General features: G+C 39.5%; 1 protein-coding gene across 1 annotated transcript; it reads right to left on the bottom strand.

Moving 5' to 3' along the window:
- Positions 1-6,723: 6,723 nt before the first annotated feature.
- Positions 6,724-21,176, bottom strand: LOC146375928 (inositol polyphosphate-5-phosphatase A-like). Its single transcript, XM_084946751.1, has 14 exons — positions 21,015-21,176; positions 17,899-17,940; positions 14,121-14,184; positions 12,853-12,956; positions 12,500-12,619; positions 12,021-12,379; positions 11,736-11,820; positions 11,541-11,636; positions 11,375-11,449; positions 10,264-10,337; positions 10,062-10,173; positions 8,072-8,140; positions 7,920-7,976; positions 6,724-7,262 (listed from the first exon to the last, which is right to left on the bottom strand). Exons 1-13 carry the CDS (start codon positions 21,072-21,074, stop codon positions 7,932-7,934), a joined length of 1,305 nt encoding a protein of 434 aa, XP_084802877.1. The 5' UTR covers positions 21,075-21,176; the 3' UTR covers positions 6,724-7,262; positions 7,920-7,931.
- Between the last annotated feature and the right edge of the window lie 145 nt (positions 21,177-21,321).

Genomic DNA, 21,321 nt, shown 5'->3' with positions numbered 1-21,321 from the left:
GTGCTTTGTGATGATATTAATAATTACATTTATGGTTTCATATCCCTGTTGATCCCCAACTCCCTTCACTTCTCTTTTCTTTCTGTCTTTTTTTTTTAACTAAATAAAGAAGTGTACACGACATCTAAGGAGCTTGAAAAGAAAGGCGTCTGGACTTCTTTAAGTCGCTTGAAGACGTTTCACCTCTCATCCGAGAAGCTTCTTCAGTTCTAGGGCTAAATGGTGGAGAGTCCCAGATTTAAGCCCTGTAGGAGTGTCCCCCCAAGAGGGACATGGACACCCTAATGATCCTCTACCTAATCACACGAGCCAAGGTGTGAAAACAGGTGTATGTCAAAATCAGCCAAGGTTTCGGGTGAGCTCATTGTGAAACCTAGCCCTACCTTGTATGTAAGTACAGGGTACTTCCACCTTGTTGCCTGCGATTTGCATGCAAGTAAAGGGTACTTGCGTCTTGTTGCCCTCAAATTGCATACAAGTAGAGGGTACTTATAGTGTACTTGTTTAATTATTTCTTGCAAAAACCTGAATTGTTTCTTGCAAATTGTATGTAAGTACACATTGCTTCCACCTTGTTGCCTGCGATTTGTATGCAAGTAAAGGGTACTTGCGTCTTGTTGCCTGCAAATTGCATGCAAGTGCAGGGTACTTAAAGTGTACTTGTTTCATTGTTTCTGGCAAAAACCTGACTTGTTGGCTGCAAAACACACGTAAGTACAGTGTACTCGTCCCTTACTTGCGTCGTGTTATAAGGTGCTACAGAAATGCCATTGATTTATATAGTTGAAGAAATGTGGCTTTATAGTTGACTGGGAGATTAAAGTGATAGAGCCCCTCTGTCCACTATTGAAAAGTCACTGATTTATAGTAGAGATGGACCGATCTGATATTACGTATCGGTATCGGTCCGATACTGACCCAAAATACTGGATCGGATATCGGCGAGAAATAAAAAATGTAATCCGATCCATTAAATATCAAAAAAGCACCTCACAAAACTTTCTACACGGCGTAACTCGGCTCATAACCTAGCACGTTGCAGCAGTATGCATCACGTGATAGAGCAGCTGTGTGTATTTGTAGCTTCGCTACCAAACCAGCATTTCATCTCCGAGGAAGTTATCCCAGAGAGAAGTAAAGCAAGTGTGTAAGTTCATCTCTGAATGTTTGTAAAGCATTTTAGCGTTAAGCTTAACAACCGATATATGGAGGGACTGCCTCTCTCTCTCTCTCTCTCTCTCCTGCTGCTACTTCAATCGTGAAACTGCTTAATGATCAGCTGATCGGCTTTTCTGTCGCGAGTCCGTCTCTCTTCTTAGTTTTTGGCCCACTTCTCACCAGAAAGAGGAAACCAGCGGTTGAACAACAGCAGCACTATTAAGCTTGATAAGCTGTTGTTAGAATTTATTTAATATTACTTTCTACACCAGGATCTTTTTCTACGTAGCCTGTAACTGTGCAGGGGCGGATCTAGCAAAGTTTAGCCAGGGGGGCCGATAGGGCATGAACAGGGAAAAGGGGGCACAAAGACATACTTTTCTTTCTTATTCTCATTTAAAATGTCTAGCTTTTAATAAATAATTATCTGAATCTTACACCCAAAGTTTTAATCTGATGTAAAATATATAGTAGTCCATTACTGTATATAGTAACTGTTAAGTCTAATATACCCTAGTAAGCTATACTACTTTGGGAAGATACCATCTGTGCAGTCTGCAATTCTGTTGAAGAAAGATGTTGAATCTATTTAATTATTCTTGAAAAATAATTTATTTCTGTGCATTTTTCCCCCTGCATCAAATTAAATTTGATTACATCAATTAAGCATCATGAGGTGGAGGCTGGTTCCCTATTTTTTTTTGCTGGGAGTTTGCAACCCTATAAGTTAGGTTGCTTAATATTTCTGCTAAGTACTCTTTAAAATACCAGAATAGGGAGGATGGAGTAGGTTTAAGTTTATTAGATTGATTGGTTTTGCTGAATTATGAAATATTTTGGGCGCAGTGTATTTTTTACATACAGAATAGCTTTAGTGTTGTTATTTATTTAAAGTTGAGTATAAACTTATACAAAATGCAGCAAGATATTAAAAAAACGTTTTATTGATTAAAAAACACACTATATCGGATTCATATCGGTATCGGCAGATATCCAAATTTATGATATCGGTATCGGACATAAAAAAATGGTATCGTGCCATCTCTAATTTATAGCTGACTGGGAGATGATATCTAAAAATCATGCATGGATGTATGGTTGACTGGGAGACAATCCTGTATTAGTCAACATTAAATGTTGTCCTTTGAGATTTAAACATAAGACTGGGAATAATATTAAACTAAAGATTTAAACCTTTAGTTCCAATTTGTTCTTTTCATTTAACAACACCACCCAGAGTCAAAATTATCATCAACAGACACATTCATCCTGGGGAAAAATGAGTGAGGGAGACCATCAGAATTAAGCTGGGTTTGCTGGCTGCAGAGGTTTGGAGAGACTCTCTCCCTCTCATCAAATGATTTACTTTAGTTACACATTAACAATGGAAAAAAAGGCATAGGGTTGTTTTTTTTTAATATAAATGATAACGTCTTTCAGATAAATATTTCAATATAACTATAAATGTAGATAAAGTTGTAAACAAGTCATATTGAAACCAGCAAACTCTTCTTTCACTTTTGAGAACCACGTGAAGGTTTGACCTTCATCTACAATTAATATTTAACTCATACACATTACAACAGAGTGAATCTTTTATTTTTATGAAACAAAAACAGGTTGAGTATATTTTAATAATATAGAAATGCAGTTCAGTAAATTTACATCAACTTTTCATCTCAAAGACTCTGCAGATTTACAAGTTTAACAAAAAGAAAATAATTCATATACAAAATTTTACATCAGGTTCTATTCACTGTGTTTGTCTGTTATTTTTTTTTAATATTAATGACAAAGTATTTCAGATAAAGTGTTCAATATAACTATAAATGTAGATAAAGTTGTAAACAAGTCATATCGAATCCAGCAAACTTTGCTTTCACTTTTGAGAATCACGTGAAGGTTTGACCTTCATCTACGATTAATATTTAACTGCTGCACATTTGCAGCTGCTGACAGTTTTATCATTTTCAGTCTTCTGCAAGTGTCTGTTTTCAGCTACACAATCTTTTTATATTTGAAGGTCACGTATTTCTTTTCTTTACCATTATCGATTTAATGATAGTGCTATTTGCAGTAAGTTTCATAATATTAAGAGCAACAAAATACATTTTATTAATGTTGCCATAGTTTAACCATCAAACACTTTGACAATGGTCAGACATAATGATTTCACAGAAAACTGCTTTAAACAGCACATTTTGCACTCAGTGTTTTAAGTCATACACATTACAATAGAGTGAACCTTTTATTTTTATCAAATCAGTAAATTTACATCAACCTTTGATGTCAAAGACTCTGCACATTTACATGTTTAACAAAAAGAAAATAATACAAAATTTTTACATCAGGTTCTATTCATTGTGTTTGTCTGTTAGTCAGCCAGCAGTTTTTATTTGGTGATAATTCCTGATGTCTTGGAGCTTAGATGATCCCTGAAATAGTTATATATGAGTATTTATCCTGATACATGCTTAACCATCCGGGTAAGAAAATCCCAAAAGGTTGATTCTGTTCATCTGGACGTAACGTTTTCAGTTTCGTCTTGTCCATGTTGTCAAGTTTGCGTTGTCATGTCTGCGTTCCATGCTGTTTCCCGTTTTATTGTGAAAGTCCTGTCCTATGTGCAGTGCGTCTAGTTTTGTTTGCCCATGTCTCGTTAGGTCTGATTTGTCTCATCTGTGTTCCCACCTGTTCCCCATTCATGGCGTTATTTTTGTGTCACTATTCTGAGCGCACGTAAAAAAAATAAAAAATAAAATAAATAAAAATGCAGGTGCAAGTGTTGCATTTTGAGGAGAAATTTATTTTGAGCAAAGAAAAGCTGGCGATGGTGAGAATTGGTAAGCACACCACCTCATCACTCATCCTAAACACAGGAACGCCACAGGCTTGTGTGCTTAGCCCCCTCCTTTATTCCCTGTTTACACACGACTGCGTTGCTAAGCATAAGTCCAACACCATTATCAAGTTTTCAGATGACACAACCATCATAGGCCTCATCACAGACAATGATGAGAGAAGAGGTGATGGCACTATATGAGTGGTGCCTGGAAAATAACCTGTCTCTCAACATCAGCAAAACTAGAGAAATGATAGTGGACTACCAGAAATGACCAGTCAGCGAACACCAGCTCATCCACATCTTCTTTCTTCTTCAAAGTTTGTTTCTTAGTTATTATTCTGATACATAATCATTTCTAGTATGATTGGACGAACATGGTGCCTTCATTTCTGAAGGCTGTTTGAGTCTGAGTGTTGGACCTTGTGTATCTTGTGTTCTCTGGGCTTTGCTGATCTCAGTCTTTTTGCAGGAACAGAAGTCAAGTCAAGTTGCTTTATTGTCATTTCAATCATGTGGAGTGGTACAGTACACTGTGAAGTGAGACAACATTCTTCCAAGACCATGGTGCTACATAAAACAGACAATCAACACAGGACTACATAAAGTGCAAGTGTGCAGTTCTGGCACACCTTCATACAACTTGATTTATGAAGGTGTGCATGTGTGTCAGACTCCTGAACACTCAGTGACTGGACTGACGGCTTGGTGGAAGAAAGTATTTTGCAGTCTGGCAATGAGGGTCCTAATCCTCCAGTACCTCTTGTCAAAACACAGCAGGGTGACGAGAGTGTGTGGGACGGGTGCGTGGGGTTATCCCTAACGCTGGTTACTTTGCGGATGCAGCAGGTGCAATACAAAACCAGGTTTAGTGTAAATTTTTCGTCTTTCAGGTGGCTGATACCTCTTCCAAACTCTTCCTGGCAAATGGCTTTGATTTTGTGAGGGAGCAATGCTGAGGAAGTGTGACTGAATCGTTATATGTGTACTGTTGAGAAGGATGTACAGGGATACCTGCAGCCAAAACCAAGCATCCTCAGGTTAGTCATAGTTGCAGAATGCTACAGAGGGACTGAGACAGCTCAGGCATACAATATTTGATAAAATGGATGAAAAAGAAGTTTCTTCCCTGTAAGTATCACTTACAAATCTTTAAGTCTGCCAGCATGCTGACGTCACAAAAACAAGAAAAGAAGCTTGACTTCAGTGTTTGGACCTTTCTGTCATCATGAATTCCCCTGAAGTTTGTCACTATTAGCCAGGCAGTAATAGAATAGAGAATAGAATGCCTTTTGTTGTCACTATACACATGTACAATGAGATACAGAGAATCTCCTACTCAGTGCAAACATGTGGGAAAAGAAAGGAGGTGAGGTGCACAGTTTCTACAGCACTTTATACACATGAAGAGTATTTAGAAAAAATATAAAATGTACAAATATACAAATCCAGAAAAAATAGTTTATATATTATTAATAGTTTTATATATTTACAGTGTGGGGTATTTTTGTTAAGGGAAAAGGAAAAAATATGTAGTTTTGATAAATTACTTTGACACCTGAATTGCAAGTGATACCTTACTGTATTCATTCAGAATTAAGAGATGCTCTATCATGCAACAATTCATTGGCCATAATTGTGAAATATAATGCCAAGCTGTCCACTAATCTCCTGTCTGTTCAATGGATTGTTAAAATTAAGAGCTAGTGTGGCATATTTAGAGCTAAACTATCCAAACTTGAGCTCTAATAGTAGTAATGGTTTTCACTTCTGTGATTTTTCTACATGCTGGCAGAGCAGCAGTTTGTGCTCACAGATGGTGAAGGTGTGGCAAGATGTGTGTCCTCAGAAGAACTACCAGAGTCACAAAGGGCACGAGTCCATCTCACCACCTTGACTGATGCTCTTCCGCACTGCACAGAGGAAATGGGGTGGCTGTAGCTCAGGTGGTAGAGCAGGTCACCTACTAACTGGAAGGTCCAGTCTGCATGCCAAATCCCATGTTGCTCTCCAGTGCATTCAGGAGAGTATGACTGTATGTGAATGTTAGATAAAAAGCATAGAAAAAGGTGCTTAAGCAAATAAGTGAATGTATAAGTTGTGTAAAGCACTTTGAGTGCTCAGAGTATAAAAGCGCTACATAGAAACCAGTCCATTTTGTCACTTCATGACATTCATACCAACAAACAGACGCAAGCATATCTTCTATCCAGTTGCATATGAGAAGTATTACTTATTTCTTCAAGATGGTGAAGCAGAGCAACAACAAGAACTCTGGTAAGTCCTTATAGAGAATTTGATGCATAAAAAGCAACAAGAAAAAGTTGTTTTGTTTTGTTTTTTTGCAGTTGATTTTACTAAATGAAATGGCTATACAAATTAAATTTCACATTTTAGAAGCATTTGGGGTTTTTTTTTCTCTTTGTGTGTGTCGGGGGAAAGATTTTCTAAACGGTTCATTAAGAAATATTTTATGGCTGTGGCACCACTGGAGATAAGAGAGGGAGAATAGAAAGCTTATGTTTCACAGCAAATGAGCTGCTTGTTACTGATGAAGAGCATACACAATAACTGTGTGAGTCACACCTGCAAGATAAGTGTAGAAGCTGCTTAGCAAACAAAGCTGACTGCAACTCTCTGACAAATAGATGAGGCAACTTGGAGAGTTCACTTTAAGCTTAAGTTTATTAAGCATGGATCAAACTTCATGTACTTCTCAAAAGTGAGTTTTAGTTTTTTATTCCTTCATTTCACCAACTATTTTAGTTACATTAACATTGTTTATAGTATATTTATTAATACACAGATTAAATATCAAGAAAATAATTTTTAATAAGATTATTTTGTTAAATGTTTATTTTCTGCTAGTTTAAATCTCGGTTTGGTTCAGATTGACATTTAAGTTTAAGGAAAGCTAAGGCCAATATTACAAACACAACATCCCTAAAAAGAAATTAAAAGTTAACTTGCTTAATTCCAAATAAAACAAAATATAGACCCTACAAAAATAACCTACCTAATCACCACATAAACAGGAGAAAATTAGGGATAACAAATTAAAGGCAGCTCTACCCTACAAAGACAGTCTAAACAAAATCACATGCGGCTAAAAATACAACTCAAAGGCATTTAAGCCTCCAAAACCCAATGAGTGAGTATGAGCAGTCAAAATGGCCAGAAGTACAGCTCCCCAGACATGCAGGGCTTTGCTGATTGACTTGATTTAGGCAGCAGCACCCAATCAGGACGGAGGCAGCGAAGCCTAGACAAGACACAAGGCATTACTTCACAAAAAAACAACGGTTACATAAACAACATGTTTATGAACACACCTTGCAAGAGCTAAAATGTAGCCTAAAAATACTAGCAGTAGGCTAAACCTTTCATATGCCTTGAAATGTCAAAAACACAAAAGAAGATAGTTGTAGCCTCTTCAAGCACTCCCATTGTGAAGAAGGACAATCATGAAAAGGCAGTACTTCCTTAAAAAAATTAATTGAAATGGCAGCAAAACAAAATCATGGCCATAAAAATGGCCGTAAAAATGCCCCGCACAATGAATGTGTCTCCGGCCAGCCATCCATGTGGTAATTAATGAAAAGCAGGCCAGCATTAAACCTAATGTGTAGCCACAGTGACAGTGAGGAGGATTCAATAGACATAGATCAGCAAAGGTGCAGATCGCCTGCACTCCAACTACGATGTGCACAAAGGATCTCTTATGTCCCGCACGCATTACTCTTAGTTCATATCCCGACTCCACTGGGCCAGTAGGGTTATGGCTCTCCAGGGACCAGAGAAAGATTACTGTGCTCACTCTCTCACACTGAATCCATTCACTGGAATTACCACATCGACTCAGCTGCACTTGCACATGCAGTACAGAACACACACACACACACTCAGTGAAACTTCTTACCATTTAGAAGTATCAGAGGTGGTCATTTGTCTTCAGTGAGAAGGACAAGAACACAGGCTACAGAAGAAAAACAAAACACATCAGAGTCAGTCCACATGGCTGATTTGTGACCTACACAACGTGCACAACACACTGCTTATGTAATCTGTTACCTTATGATCTCCCAAACAGACATTAGGACCCATTGTGTTGTAAACGACACTCTTCTCACCATCGTCTCTCTGAAAAGAAGAATGAACTATAAGATCATTTATATGTAGACATAACCAACAGATTCTTCTTAAATCATGTTAAGTTAAATGTTGAGTATCACATTTGCCTGGGCTGGATTATTTTCATAGTGGATTTACATCACATTACATATTAAAGGTTATACAGTATGTGTGCATGTAAAACCGTGCTCAGGTATTTAATACTTTTTTTTAAATTGGCAAAGTGTCATGTAGCAGGGCTATAGACTAACTTTTTGCCACGGTTGCACTGGTGCACCTAAGACACTTAAGGTGAAACAGCACAAAATTTAGGTGCACCCAAATTTTTCAACTGCATTGCTTAACACCGCAGTTTTACGTTGTTTATGTTCACTTTTTCTTTTAAATTGCTGTCCATACAGACAATATTGATTTGTAAATGATTAACTAACTAACTTCTTCTTTGGCAATATTGTAGACAATGTTACACTTATTGTTAACTCATCATCTCGGCCTCCTCTGATGACCTGTCTTTCTACAGTTTACTATATAGCCAAGTGGCTAACAAAGCTAAACAGAAGTTTTCCCAATCTCTACTAATGAATGTTATCTTGTTTCAGGATACACGTCGTACATAATACCTCCCATTATCCAAACACACATCAGCTTACATTTATCTTTTGCTTGTTTCTCTTCCTCTTCTTTTCTCTTTCTCTTTCATGTCTCCCGTATCAAAAACTGCCACTGCACCACAGTAAATAGTGCGTGATGTTGCCAGCTTGACTGTATCTTAGCCAGGGAAACTGTTTAAGCCACTCTCTTCAAACTGTATACACCTTCCCTCTTTTACTTTCAGTGGGCTCTGGCTTGGAGTCGATCATATGTGGCTCATTATCTTATGCCGTCTCCAAACCAGTGTTAAACATAAACTGAGAGGTTGATGGTATGTCAGAGCACTGGCTATGAATTTCAGACGGATCAAGCCTTAACTTAACGAAAAAGTTATCAATCGTTCTTTTCATCTTTTCTCATTACCCACAGCTACATCCACTTCTATAGGGCCTAGGCTACACACCCTTCTCTATCCGCCTGCACTTTCAAAAGTACTAACACGTAGGGCTATAGGAATATCTGGACCACGGCCAATCAGAGAGGTCCTGCCCTTGACTATCTCTGATTGGTTTAGACCACGATATGGGCATAATGTGTGTCTGTTGTTGACATGGAGACTTTCAAAGTTGCGGAGACTTTATTTTCTTTACTTGAACAGCTGGTCGCACTGGTATGTGAAGCTTGTTCATTGTCTAATGACTTGTGATTGACAATTTGTTAGCCAATGAGCATGCAGTTTCAAACTACAAATAATTCTCAAATTCAAAACGGTATGACCAAGGTTTACAAATCAGACTTAAATTTTATATGATCCAGAATAATCCCCAAAACTCAGCAGGACGTTTACAGACTTCGACTCACAGTGTTTTACAGTAAAAGAAGTCTTTTTGCAACCACAGCTATCACCATCTGGTGGCTTTCAGGTAGAATGCAGGTTTAAGGCACTTCCACACTTGACTCGTGATAGCAACACTGGTTATTGTTCACTAACATTAGCTTTCCTGCAAACATAGGCAGCAAGCCACATATTTCAGCGAAACACTATTCCAAATAGATTGTTTTAGCTAATTTATTTAAACCCCTAGAGCTTAACCCATTAACCCAAATTAACCCATCACTATCAGCAAAGGTTTACAAACTAACCAGAGTCAGAGTCATGCAGCATAGTTGGTTAACCTTAAAATGTTGCTAACTAATGCTACTGCTAAAACACTGACTAGAAATGTTGGGTGGCTAGCTTGCCAAAGTGCTTCCTTAACACGTCATGCTAACTCACATATTATATCAAATTGTGTTCATGTTTGTCATCAAGAAATTATGTGATTGTACAAAGACTCACCCTGTGGATTAAATCTTGGGCTGTATGTGACATAAGGATGCGATCACACCAGGCAGGACAGCGAGTGTTCATGTACTGGGTTGGTTTAGCATGCTCTTCACTGTATGGGTAGCTGAGCACAAGACGAGAGGGGAACAAATTCTTAAAGCATGAAAAGTAAATGGCAGAAATTTGCAGCAAGTAGCAGAGTTACAGGTCGTACCTTGGTGGAAACATGATGTCCTCTTCCCTAATAACATCATGGAAGGCTGTGACTTCTTTGTCATACTTCAAAAGCTGAGGGACAGAAGCCATTATGGTTACAAATGACTACAAACGTCAACACATGAAAAACAAGCATGATGTGAGTGAGTGCAGATTTAACATGGGGGATAATATGAGTTACTGCTACTAATGTTTCTCCCTTTTTGTGTTTACTGCGCTGTCATTTCTATGAAGCATTCCTGCTGATCTCCAAAAGTTGATTCTGTTCATCTGGACGTAGCGTTTTGTGGGAGAAACATTTCGTCACTCATCCAAGTGACTTCTTCAGTCTCAGTTCTCAGACTGAAGAAGTCACTTGGATGAGTGACGAAATGTTTCTCCCACAAAACGCTACGTCCAGATGAACAGAATCAACTCTTGGAGATTTACTCTCCTGGATGATTGAGAATGCATCAAGACATTCCTGCTGATGGAATCTAATGTGAAATCTGTGAAGAGAGGTCAAACTAATGCTATGTCCACACTAATGTGTTTTCATTTAAAAACACATTGTTTTCTCTCCGTTTTGGCCTCCCGTCCACACTGAGATGGCGTTTTCCCCAAGGAAAAACGCAGTGTTTTGAAAACGCTCTCGAAAACGCATACATTTTGAAACGGAGCTGTCCCGTTGCAGTGTGGACACTCGAAAACACAGACTTTCTAAAACGATGATGCATTTTAGTCATGTGATGCAGTCATATGACCAATTAAACAAAGATAGCGGAGGGCATTATACAGCAGTTGTTTGATTGCTCTCAATTTTGACAGCCCTAAAAAAGATTAATATCAGTTTGTACATGCTCCAGATAGCTTTTCTTCAAATTCTTTAATTCTCACTCGCTTTTGCCCATGTGCAGGACTGGAACATAAGCATTTTCGGCCATTTCAATGTGGACGCACAGCTCTGTGAACTCTGTGAAATCGACTGAAAAGTGTAGAGCGTTTTCAGACGAAAACACTGTTCTCAAATCTATCCGGGCTAGTGTGGATGTAGCTTAAGTTTCCCCTGAGTTTCTCAGTAGTGCAACTGATGATATCTTTATGGGTGAAAGGTGAGATTGTGTTCTTACTGCTCTGCCATTGTCCTCTCTGAAAACCGCCTGGTGCAGGTAGGCGAAAAGCTTCTCCTCAGTTCGAAGCAGAACCTAGAGGTGAAAAGGAGGCAGAGAAAGTAACTTTTGAAGCAGATAATTCTGCCTTTTCTTTTTTAAAACAAGATTCTCTCGTTTCAATCACCTGGTGGTCGTTATCCTTTTCTTCATATATGATTCTCTGCACTTCGTTACTGCTGTCCTTCTTCACCGTCTGCACATCGGCAGCAGTGGACAAATCCTGGTCAAAAAACACAAATGAGAGGGTTTATGTCAAAATTACAGACTGGTACACGATTGCAACACTTGAACTTTGGGAAAAATGAATGCTCTTGCATACCTGGACCAGACTAAGTGTATCCAGACGGAAGTTCAAATCTCCAAACACAAAGAAAGGCAGCATGGTTTGCCGATTGTCTGATATTCTGGAAAAATAAAAATACTACCTTAAGTCATAACACAGGGTTTTAATTCTTAATCCCAATGTACTTTGTATGTGTGGAAATTCTCATACATGTTTCTGTTGATTTTGTTAAAATGCTAATTCGCTGGATAAGAGGAGCTACATGATAGCAGATTTTGAATATTATGTTTTCATACAGTAGCGTGCAGCTGCTAATCTCACCTGCTGATGACATATCTGAGAGCGTTATTGCGGTTGGCTGAGTAAATGGAAGGACTGGAGTTGCAGGCAATGAGGTTAGAGGCATCATGGAACAGGTGGACATTTACCAGGTCTAGACCTCTGTGAAAACACCCCCCGACACACACAGGCAAAAGAAGGTGAGTTGTGGCAGATGGAGGGGAAAAAAACAGGAAACAATCCGATAACTCCAACCTTGACAACAGGCACCATTCACTGGAAACACAGACTGATGCAGCAGCACTGTGAGATTTATCAAAGTTCATTGTAGGAATATCTAATTTACAATTTAGGGTTTTGAAAACATCTTTGCTAATGAAATTAAAACCCTGCCCACCATCCTATAACATGCCGAGTCTAAGCTCGCAACAGAGCACCACATTACATTAATTATTTATATACTGTGAGTTTAACCAGTGAAGTAAAGAGGAGAATTGTATTTTCCAAAAACGTCACCAAACAGCCACACATGAAAGTGTGTTCAACCCTGCTGGTGCATCACAGTGAAGGTGAATGTTTGTTACGTAATGGTTGTGTATAATCCAGCGGATCCTCATGAAGCCCTTTCTGGACCACTTGAACTGCAACAGAGGAAAAACTGGAGTGAGTCACTAAACAGCAGTGAGCTGTGTCTTTAAAGGGCTAAATTGATAATTATTGATTCTTGCACATAATTTGTCTCATCACCCTGTCAGAGCAGGCAGACGGCCCCCCGAAAGCCCCAGTAGACTCATTTGTCCCAACATCTCCTTTGGCCCATGTTTGCCCCTCCCGACAGGCATACCCAGATGCACAGTCATGCATACATACTCACATCAGGCCAGAAATTCTTTGGGAATTTTTCTTTCTCCACGGTGGTGACCCTGTCCAGAGAGCCCATATACCTGTTCTTCTCCAGCACTGCTTTAAAATTCTTAACTGTGAGAGGCAGAGCCAAGGAGGTGACATGTAAAAGAGTGAGAAAACATGCAAACAGCAATCAATAAACTGGTGTTAACCTCATCAGAGGGGCATACATGATGAGCAAATCTATAAGCGGGCCATTAGACTGTGTTCGGCGAGCAACAATTGGTTCAAGCTGCTTCGTGACCGAGCTTCGTGGCAGCTTCGGGATGGTTTTGGTCCTTCCATAAGCTTTTCTGAGGAGCTTTTTCACGCCTAACGTGACTGGACTATGCAACAACAAAACAGCAGCTCCACTTTAAATTTGAGTTCTTTGTAAATAGGAGTAGTAGCCTTGTAACTGTCAGCACAGTTTGCCAGAGAAATGTCTAACGATTAAGCACTGACAAGGATTTTGCAACAGCCAGTGTTGGGGAGGAATACATGTACCGGCATAACATATTTAAAATACAAAATATGAGTAACTGTATTCCATTACAGTTACCATTTAAAAAGGTGATATTCAGAATACAGTTACTTTGTTGAAATAAATGGATTACATTTTCCTGTTTCTCTATTTTTGGTAATTCCATGCTGGTGGAAACCCAAACAAAACAGGCATTAAGAGGCTCTAATGCCTGTGTCTCAATCTCGTGGCCCATGTCACCTCTACTTGCAGCCCGCATAATGAGGAAGATTTTTTTTTTTAAATATTATTATTTTAAAAAATTATTATTCAAAACATTATTTAACAGGAAGGCAATAGGCAGAGTGTTACAGGCATAGCCCTAAAGAATGTAGCCCTATTGTTACTAATTATATATCAAGATCTAAAAGTCTAGTTGGTATTGGTATGGCGAGTAACCTTCAGTAATAGTAATAAATCACACAGCAATAGTGAATTCATGTAGCTGTAAAAAGCATGATAATATATTAAGTAATCCAAAGTATTCAGAATATACGTTACTCAATGAGAATAAGGTTATTCTCATTGAGTAACGGAAGTGGAATACATTTTAAAAGTAACCTTCCCAACACTGGCAACAGCACAACCGACTGCACCAAAGGCGGTTTGGTTTTTATCAAAGCAGTGCATTGAGTAATAACCATTGGTGCAGTGGTGGGTTTTCTGTTTGGAAAACAAGCACAACATGATGAATGATGAAATAAAAAATGTATGTGAGCGTTGTGGTTTTTTACCATGAAAGTCATACTGTTGTATATTGTTCAGTGTCTTGTGGATGAAGTATATGTTCCCCAAAGCCTGTGGATAGAAAAGATATAGCAGTTACACTCAGTTTCAGGTAAACCACTTAAAAAAAATCATAGTAAAACTGGACTTGTAATCGTTCTGCAGAGGCTTTTGGTTTCATTGATCCTCTTCAAAGAAAGTAAGAACATTTGGTATGCTTTGTAGTTTGAATGTATGACACAGTGCATTGTTACTCTCCGAACACACAAACTTTAAATAATAGTCTTTCCTGGGGCCGGTGCCCCAGGAGGGGCGGGAGGGGCTGTGCTGACACCTACTGCTTTCTGGCAGGAAGCACCATGCCACTCCTGTGTTTTAAATGCACTTTAGAACATTACACATCAACAAGACATATGAGCGGGCTGAGTAAGGTGTGGGGTCTTCACACCCCCATTCTCTGTACACGATCGGGGCAGAGGGTTGGGAGGAGTTGGCAGTCTGGTCGGGGTCTGGGACGCTGGGCCATCCCTGCGGCTGCCGGGCCGGGGGCAGTCCGTCCCTCCACCCCAGGGAAAAGGGTAACATCTCCTGGCTCTGGGGGCTCATTGCCCCCCTGGGGGCGGTGGTACCTGTACCTCGGAGTGTAGAGTATGTTTGGGAAGTGTGAAAGGGTGTATAGTGTTCATTTCTGTTTGTCTCCATGTTGCGCGAGTGCTGAGTATTTGTATTTATGTGCATGAGGGTGGGAATGTATGCTTGTGTCTGTGTGTGCCAGTTTGTCTATGTCAAACTGATGCCCTCAGAACCTTTGGTGGTTCTCAGTGTCCGGGGCTGGGCGCTCAGGTATGTACCCCGCATACTCTCGCTGGCTGCTTGGCGAGGCCTGGCGCCCCTGGCCAGGTCAGACCCTATCTGGGGGGTGGGGTTCCCTCTGACCTCAGGGACTGGGGCTCGATCCGCTCTGGTATGACTGTCTGCCAGCATGGCCTGCGGGCTCATCACCGCAGCCACCTGTGGCATCTGCACCGTGGCTGCTGGGTGACCCCACATCTGGTGCTCTCCTCAGCTCTTTCTGGGAATGTGGTGCACTTGCCTCTCCAGTGGTCCTCCTTGGGCTTTCGCACTCTGGAGGGCCTCTGGATGTCTGGGGCCTGGGTCTTCTCTGCTTCATGCTCTGGGGCCAGGGCTATGGCTTCCCACACCCTCTAGCAGATTGTTACATGGAGAAACCTTTTGAACTCAAGCACGCTCATGCACACAGGTGTACACATGGGTGCTCACAGACACAAACTATATCTTCCTTGTATGCTATCTTAAAGCATATTGTGCGCTGTTGGCCTTGCGTGCTGCTCAATAACATTCAATATTTAGTATTTACTGATACTTATACAGTTGTTGCTTTGATCTCTGTATTGTGTTGTTCTCTTTGTTTTCTTTTTTCTTGTTTTAACAGGTGATCCAGCGGATTCTCTCAATGTCTTCTCTTACTGTCCCCCGTTCCCCTGTTTTTCTTGGCTGGCCTTAAGACAACAATTCTGATTGCTAAAGTGACAAATGGCACAGGCAAATAACAACAACAACAACAACAACAATAATAATACTAAAATATTTCCAAAAGGACCCTGAAGTGTGCGTGTCTGAGAAACAGACACGCACACTTCAGTACCCAATCATCCCTGACGTGGGGCTGACAATTTTAAATGTACTAACTCCCTGCTCCTCTTATCTGATTAATCGTGCAATGTAAAATCAATAAAGACAGAAAATTAAAACCATTTAAAAGGTATTAACCGCTTGTGCCCCAGCACACCTGGTACCAGGGGCAAAGGAGGAAGAGTCTGTTTCATTGGCTGCAACACAAGGTTGTTGTGCAAGGACGTGTTGTGCCAAGGCAGGTATCCCCGACAGAATTTGCTTCCCTTGCATGGGGAGTACGCGCTGGGAAGGGGGAGTGGATCCATTTTACTCCACCTCCATTAAAACCAACTAGACGTGGAAGTGGTGATGTTTTACTTTTGTGAAAGTGAAAGATGGATATCGTTACATTACCGTTCAGTTTATGGGTTACAACAGAACGTGAACACACTAGTCCACTATCTCTGAAATGTGATTCTGTACTGTTCCCTGTTAATAAGGTCCGGTCAGAGACGGGGAATTATGTCACAGTGCTGAAGAACTTTATTTAAAACTGGCCCACATCGAACACACACTCTAGCTGGTAAGGATGTGGTTCTTAAATTAGTACAATAACACAAACATCTCTTTCACTGGTTCAGCATCTCTCACATTAAGTACTACAGAGAACACCATTTAAGCGTGGACAGAAACAGACACCATGAAAAGATTATCATAAAGACATGACAGGATGGCTCATAGCCAATTTAGATTAAATCAACACCACCCTCTAGTGGACACAATTGCTCAATCAAATGCCGCTATGTTTACACAGGGGTTATTAGCAAGAACAGGTTCGTATGTTAGCACAGTAACTGCATCAGGTAAAACCTTTTCTGAACAATTACTCTCCACAACAACAGAAAACAACTTAGAAATACCCTGTGAAGCCAGGCTACTATCTACTTTACTTCTACAGCATAGCTGTCACACAGGCAGTAGTAATGGGGGTCTACATGGGTAAATTAACTGCAACAGAAATAAAAATAGGTTCCCAACGTGACTTACTGGTTCTATGAGCGCACACTTGCTAACATCAGCCCAAAGTATTGTTTATTCCTGTGCCTCTTTTCTGATCGCACGTTAAAAGAAATGCATGCGCAAATGTTGCATTTTGAGAAGAAGGTTATTTTGCGCGAAGAAAAGTTTCATTTGAGGGGACAAAATTCATTTCTGCATGCAAGAAATGTATTTCAGTGTTTGCTATTATTTGTTATTATTGCACACACAATAACAGCCCCTCTCGCTCAGTTGTTGGCATTTGCTCTTGCTCAGATCTCTGCTGTGTGCTGACAGATACCTGCGGACCTGCCCTAGGTCTTCGTGCTCACATCTCTGCTTCGTGCGCGCTCAACTCTATACAGTGGTCCCTCGTTTATCGCGGGAGTTATGAAATAGATGAAATCCTCGAAGTAGCCAACTTAATTTTTTACAGTTATTATAGATGTTTTAAGGCTGTAAAACACCGTACTACACACTTTATACATTTTTCTCAGACAGGCATGAACATTTTCACACTTTTCTCTCTTGTTTAAACACTCTCAAAGTTCAAACCTTCGTAGAAAAATAAGTCCAGTATCACAGAATGAAACCAAAGGTACCCGCAGGTGCCTTCGACGACGGTGCAAAACGTTTCGTTGACATTGTGGTGTTAAGGTATAAAAAAGGTAATCACATGTCATTCCTGTTGATAAATAAAAACAGCAACATTGTAGTTAGCTTTGCTTACTGGTTATTTGATAAAATAAAGGAAATCATCCTGCCTTTTTATCCTCACTAGTAAAGAACACCATTTATACAAAAAGAGGCCACTTTCTCTCAATTTTAAAGTGGAATGTTTTCTTGTATGTTGAAGTATGTCCACATCTTAAATATTTGACCTTTCAGCTTGTCTCGATTGGTCTTTTTAAAAAGCATATGCTTTAGTGATGTTTGAATGCAGATATGCTATCAGTAATTACAACTGTATAATAGAACAGTGGCCAGAACCAAAACAGGTTTCGCTTCCTAGAAGTGGCCATACTCTCCACAAAACAAAACAAAACAAAACAGAAATATCACATTCTGAAAACTGTAATATTATTATTGCAACATGCAGAGGCTCAAGCTTACCTTGTACAGTTGTTTTAACCATTCACTTTGAATTTCACCGACCTATGAAATGTAAAAACAAACAAACATATATATATAATTTGGGCTCAGATCAACACATTTTTTTCAGTACATGTGGAAATCAGAATTTTTTTCATAGGTTTTTTATTTGTAGGTGTCAAAAATGGACAATATTTACTTTCCCGTTTTAATCTATGATAACATGATGTCCCTATTTAAATTTCACAGATCGTGAGGCTAAAGGCAGCAGAGGTTAACCAATTTGCAGCGAAGAAAAAGAAACTCATAACACTGACATCACAATAGATATTTAATTCATGTTTTTTCCTTTTAAATGCTATTTTCTCCTTCACTTGCACAGATATAATCATATATCACTGCTATTGCAATGTCTCAATTATCACAGAATCACAGTGCCATGATAGCAGTATTATTGTGGACAATGTATTTTGATATCACAATTTTTTTTACATTGCTCCATGATTTCCATGCCCACTTATTAATACATTTTAAAGTTATAAAATCTCGCTTTATATCATAACTACACCAAATTAAAGAAAAAAGGTTAGCCAATCTTCAACTATTTAAAATGTTCAAAGCTAAAGGACTAAAAATATTGCAGTCATGGTAAAATAAATAACACCCTCTCTCAGTTTTAAGCTTTTACTTACTAGGACATAATATAAAATAGTTTATCTTGCCCCTAGCAGGTTCAAAAATGATTAAATACCGTCCCACATACACAACTGCACATTACATATTACACTGTGGAATTATTTATTTAACAAAAACTAAAGCAAAATGCAGATCTAGTGTGTGGTAAACTAAGTAGACTAAATGATCTGATGTCTTGTAGGAGTATGTTAGCAGGACTAACTTAGGAGTAGTCATTATCTATATGACTTCATCACTCTCTCAAATCAATGTGGAGCTGCTTTGCTTGGGGTCATTGCCCTGCAGCACGACACAATCTGGGCTGTCAGACAGATGGCCTTATATTTGACTGTATAATACTTTTGCATACAGTAGAGTTCATGGCTCAATCACTGCAAGGCCCCCACGACCTCTGGCTGCTGTGCTGTGCTTGACGGCTTGTATGAGGTCTTTGCTGATACGCTGTGTTTGGTTATTGTCAAATGTGCTACTGTGGATTATGGTGAAACATCTTCATCTTGGTCTGGTCTTTCTTAAGGACATTGGTTGAGAAATCTTGTGATTTGATGAGATGCAAATTTGCAAACCAAAGCTGTGCGGCCAAGTTAAATTAAATAAAATTAAATACAGATAAGAGGCTTGTTATATACTTATGTGGTATGTGTATTTTGACTTTTTTGCCATGATGCCAGGTCTCTCTTGAAAATGAGATTTTTAATCTCAATGAGATTTTTTACCTGGATAAATAAAGGACTAATAATAATAATAATAAACCCTGGTTATAGTGTGAATCTGTTGATAAAATGGGGTGGGAGACTCTGTCTATCAGAGATGTTATTTTGGCCAGAGTCCTTCTGGCCAAAATACTGTCATGAGTTGTAACATTTAACATTCTAACTGAGACTTGTAGAATCTGATGTGTAGTTCTTAGGTTTTTATTTGCAATTTCATTGCATTTCATTTCAAGATCATGGCTGGTGTCTTCCTGTCTTTGTTAACATATGCTAGAAAAACGTATTTTTCATAAAGGTGCTCACACTTGCTGATGATCAGTTAATCACGCCCACTTAATTGGCAGCTGGCAGCTACTTACCTGGTATGGAAGCAATATGGGTGTACTTAATTTTAGATACACTGTTTATACATTTTCCCATATAATAATAACATGTTGTTTTACATGTTATATCTCAGTACATTAAACCTTAGAACTGAAAGAGAATGCATTTTCTTTTTCACAAGACTATATCTGTGTGTGTGGGTTCTGTTAGAAGGAATTAATTTATTTTATAAAATAATTATAAATTATAAAATTATAATTATGAAATTATTTTTATAAAATAATTTTATAATATAATATTAATATGTGTTTTTGCTGCACTGTGTTGCTGTTCCTGTGTTTTCATGCTTGTATGTAAAGGCAGGTGTGTGTGTGTGTGTGTGTGTGTGTGTGTGTGTGTGTGTGTGTGTGTGTGTGTGTGTGTGTGTAGCTGTATCTGACAGGTCGGGTGACAGGCACCTTCAGGCCTGACAGGTGTGGCCCTGTCACGTGGCTGGCCACACCTGAAGATATTGCCACGCACCTTCAGCTGATCAGCCTTGTCAGGGGAGCTATTAAAGAGTGTGATTGAGCTCTCACCGACGCTGGATCGTTGCGTGAGACTCCAAGTCAATTTTCCTAGTGAGCCGCGGTTAGTGAGTGTATGCTTTCTGTAGTTGAGTGTCCTGACAGCTGCCTCTGTTATTTCCCCCAGAAGGAGCGTGGGAAAACAAGAAGACAGCGAGTGCGGGGTGTGAGGACACATGGGAGCAGAGAACACGGAGCACCACACCCTCGTGACCATCAGTTGAACAGTACTGCACTGCAGAATGTAGTGTGTGGAAGAGAGACAGACCATCATAACATTCTAAACCTACAGAAAAATTACAAAGAAAGTCAAGGTGTCAGTGAGTACAGTTTCCTTCACCATCAAAAGGCACTCAGAAACAAACTCTAACAGGTCTGGCAGATCAAAAGCCACAGCTTAATCAGAGGATGTTTCTGAGAGTTACCAGCTTGCGTGATAGGCAGTTCACAGGACAACAGCTTCAAGCGCAGCTTAATAGCGGTCGTAGTAAGCAAGTCTTAGTTTCAACTGTGAATAGAAGACTTCGAGTTGAAGGTTTGACTGGAAGAGTTGCAGCAAGAAAGGCATTGCTAAGATTTCAGAATAAGACAACGAGAAGACTTTTTCAGGATTCTAAACTTTTTCCTCGGAATTCTGGAAAAACAAACAAAAAGACGTCCAGTGGCCTTAATCCTCTTCCGTGCAATGGAGCCCATTCAATGTTAAAAAACCCCAGCTTTCCTCATACCCTATACCCTGCCTTACTTATTTATGCATGAGCCTATTAGAGTTTTTACATAATCCTGTGACTATACCATCATTATATTGTGACTTTAATTGTGATGCCATTCTACTTACATTATTAAAGAGTGAGCCGACGTTTGCAGTGACAAGAAGCACATCCGTGTCTGTTTCCATGTTAACAACGCAAGCAGTTTCAAGGAAACTTCGTAGTAGCAGCAGCAGCGTCACCACTGACGTTCATGCAGCCCTGCGATACGAAACTCTGCAGGAGCTTATCAAGGTGTGTGTCTGAGAAAGAGAGAGCTTTATAAGCAGCCAGGACTGGGCATCTGCTGCTGACAAACCCTGGGAAAACCTTCTGCAAGTGGGCGGTGTTCTAATGGGCTGACCATATGGTCTTCTATCCATTTGGTCAGATCGC

Source organism: Perissodus microlepis, chromosome 12 (genome assembly GCF_051167445.1).
Source record: "Perissodus microlepis isolate ML-2025 ecotype Zambia chromosome 12, ASM5116744v1, whole genome shotgun sequence".
NCBI classification, from domain to species: Eukaryota; Metazoa; Chordata; class Actinopteri; order Cichliformes; family Cichlidae; genus Perissodus; species Perissodus microlepis.
Note: the sequence above shows the minus strand (reverse complement) of the source record. Positions and strands in the feature narration are given on the sequence as shown.

Bases quoted from the DNA above. Each gene is read 5' to 3' on its own strand.
- LOC146375928 (XM_084946751.1), bottom strand. From the start codon at position 21,074: ATGGAAACAGACACGGATGTGCTTCTTGTCACTGCAAACGTCGGCTCA. The intron at 12,620-12,852 runs GTGAGTATGTAT...CCTCTGTTGCAG, and splicing joins CAAAGAATTTCTGGCCTGAT to TTCAAGTGGTCCAGAAAGGG. The intron at 12,380-12,499 runs GTTTGGTGACGT...GGCATGTTATAG, and splicing joins ACACACTTTCATGTGTGGCT to GATGGTGGGCAGGGTTTTAA.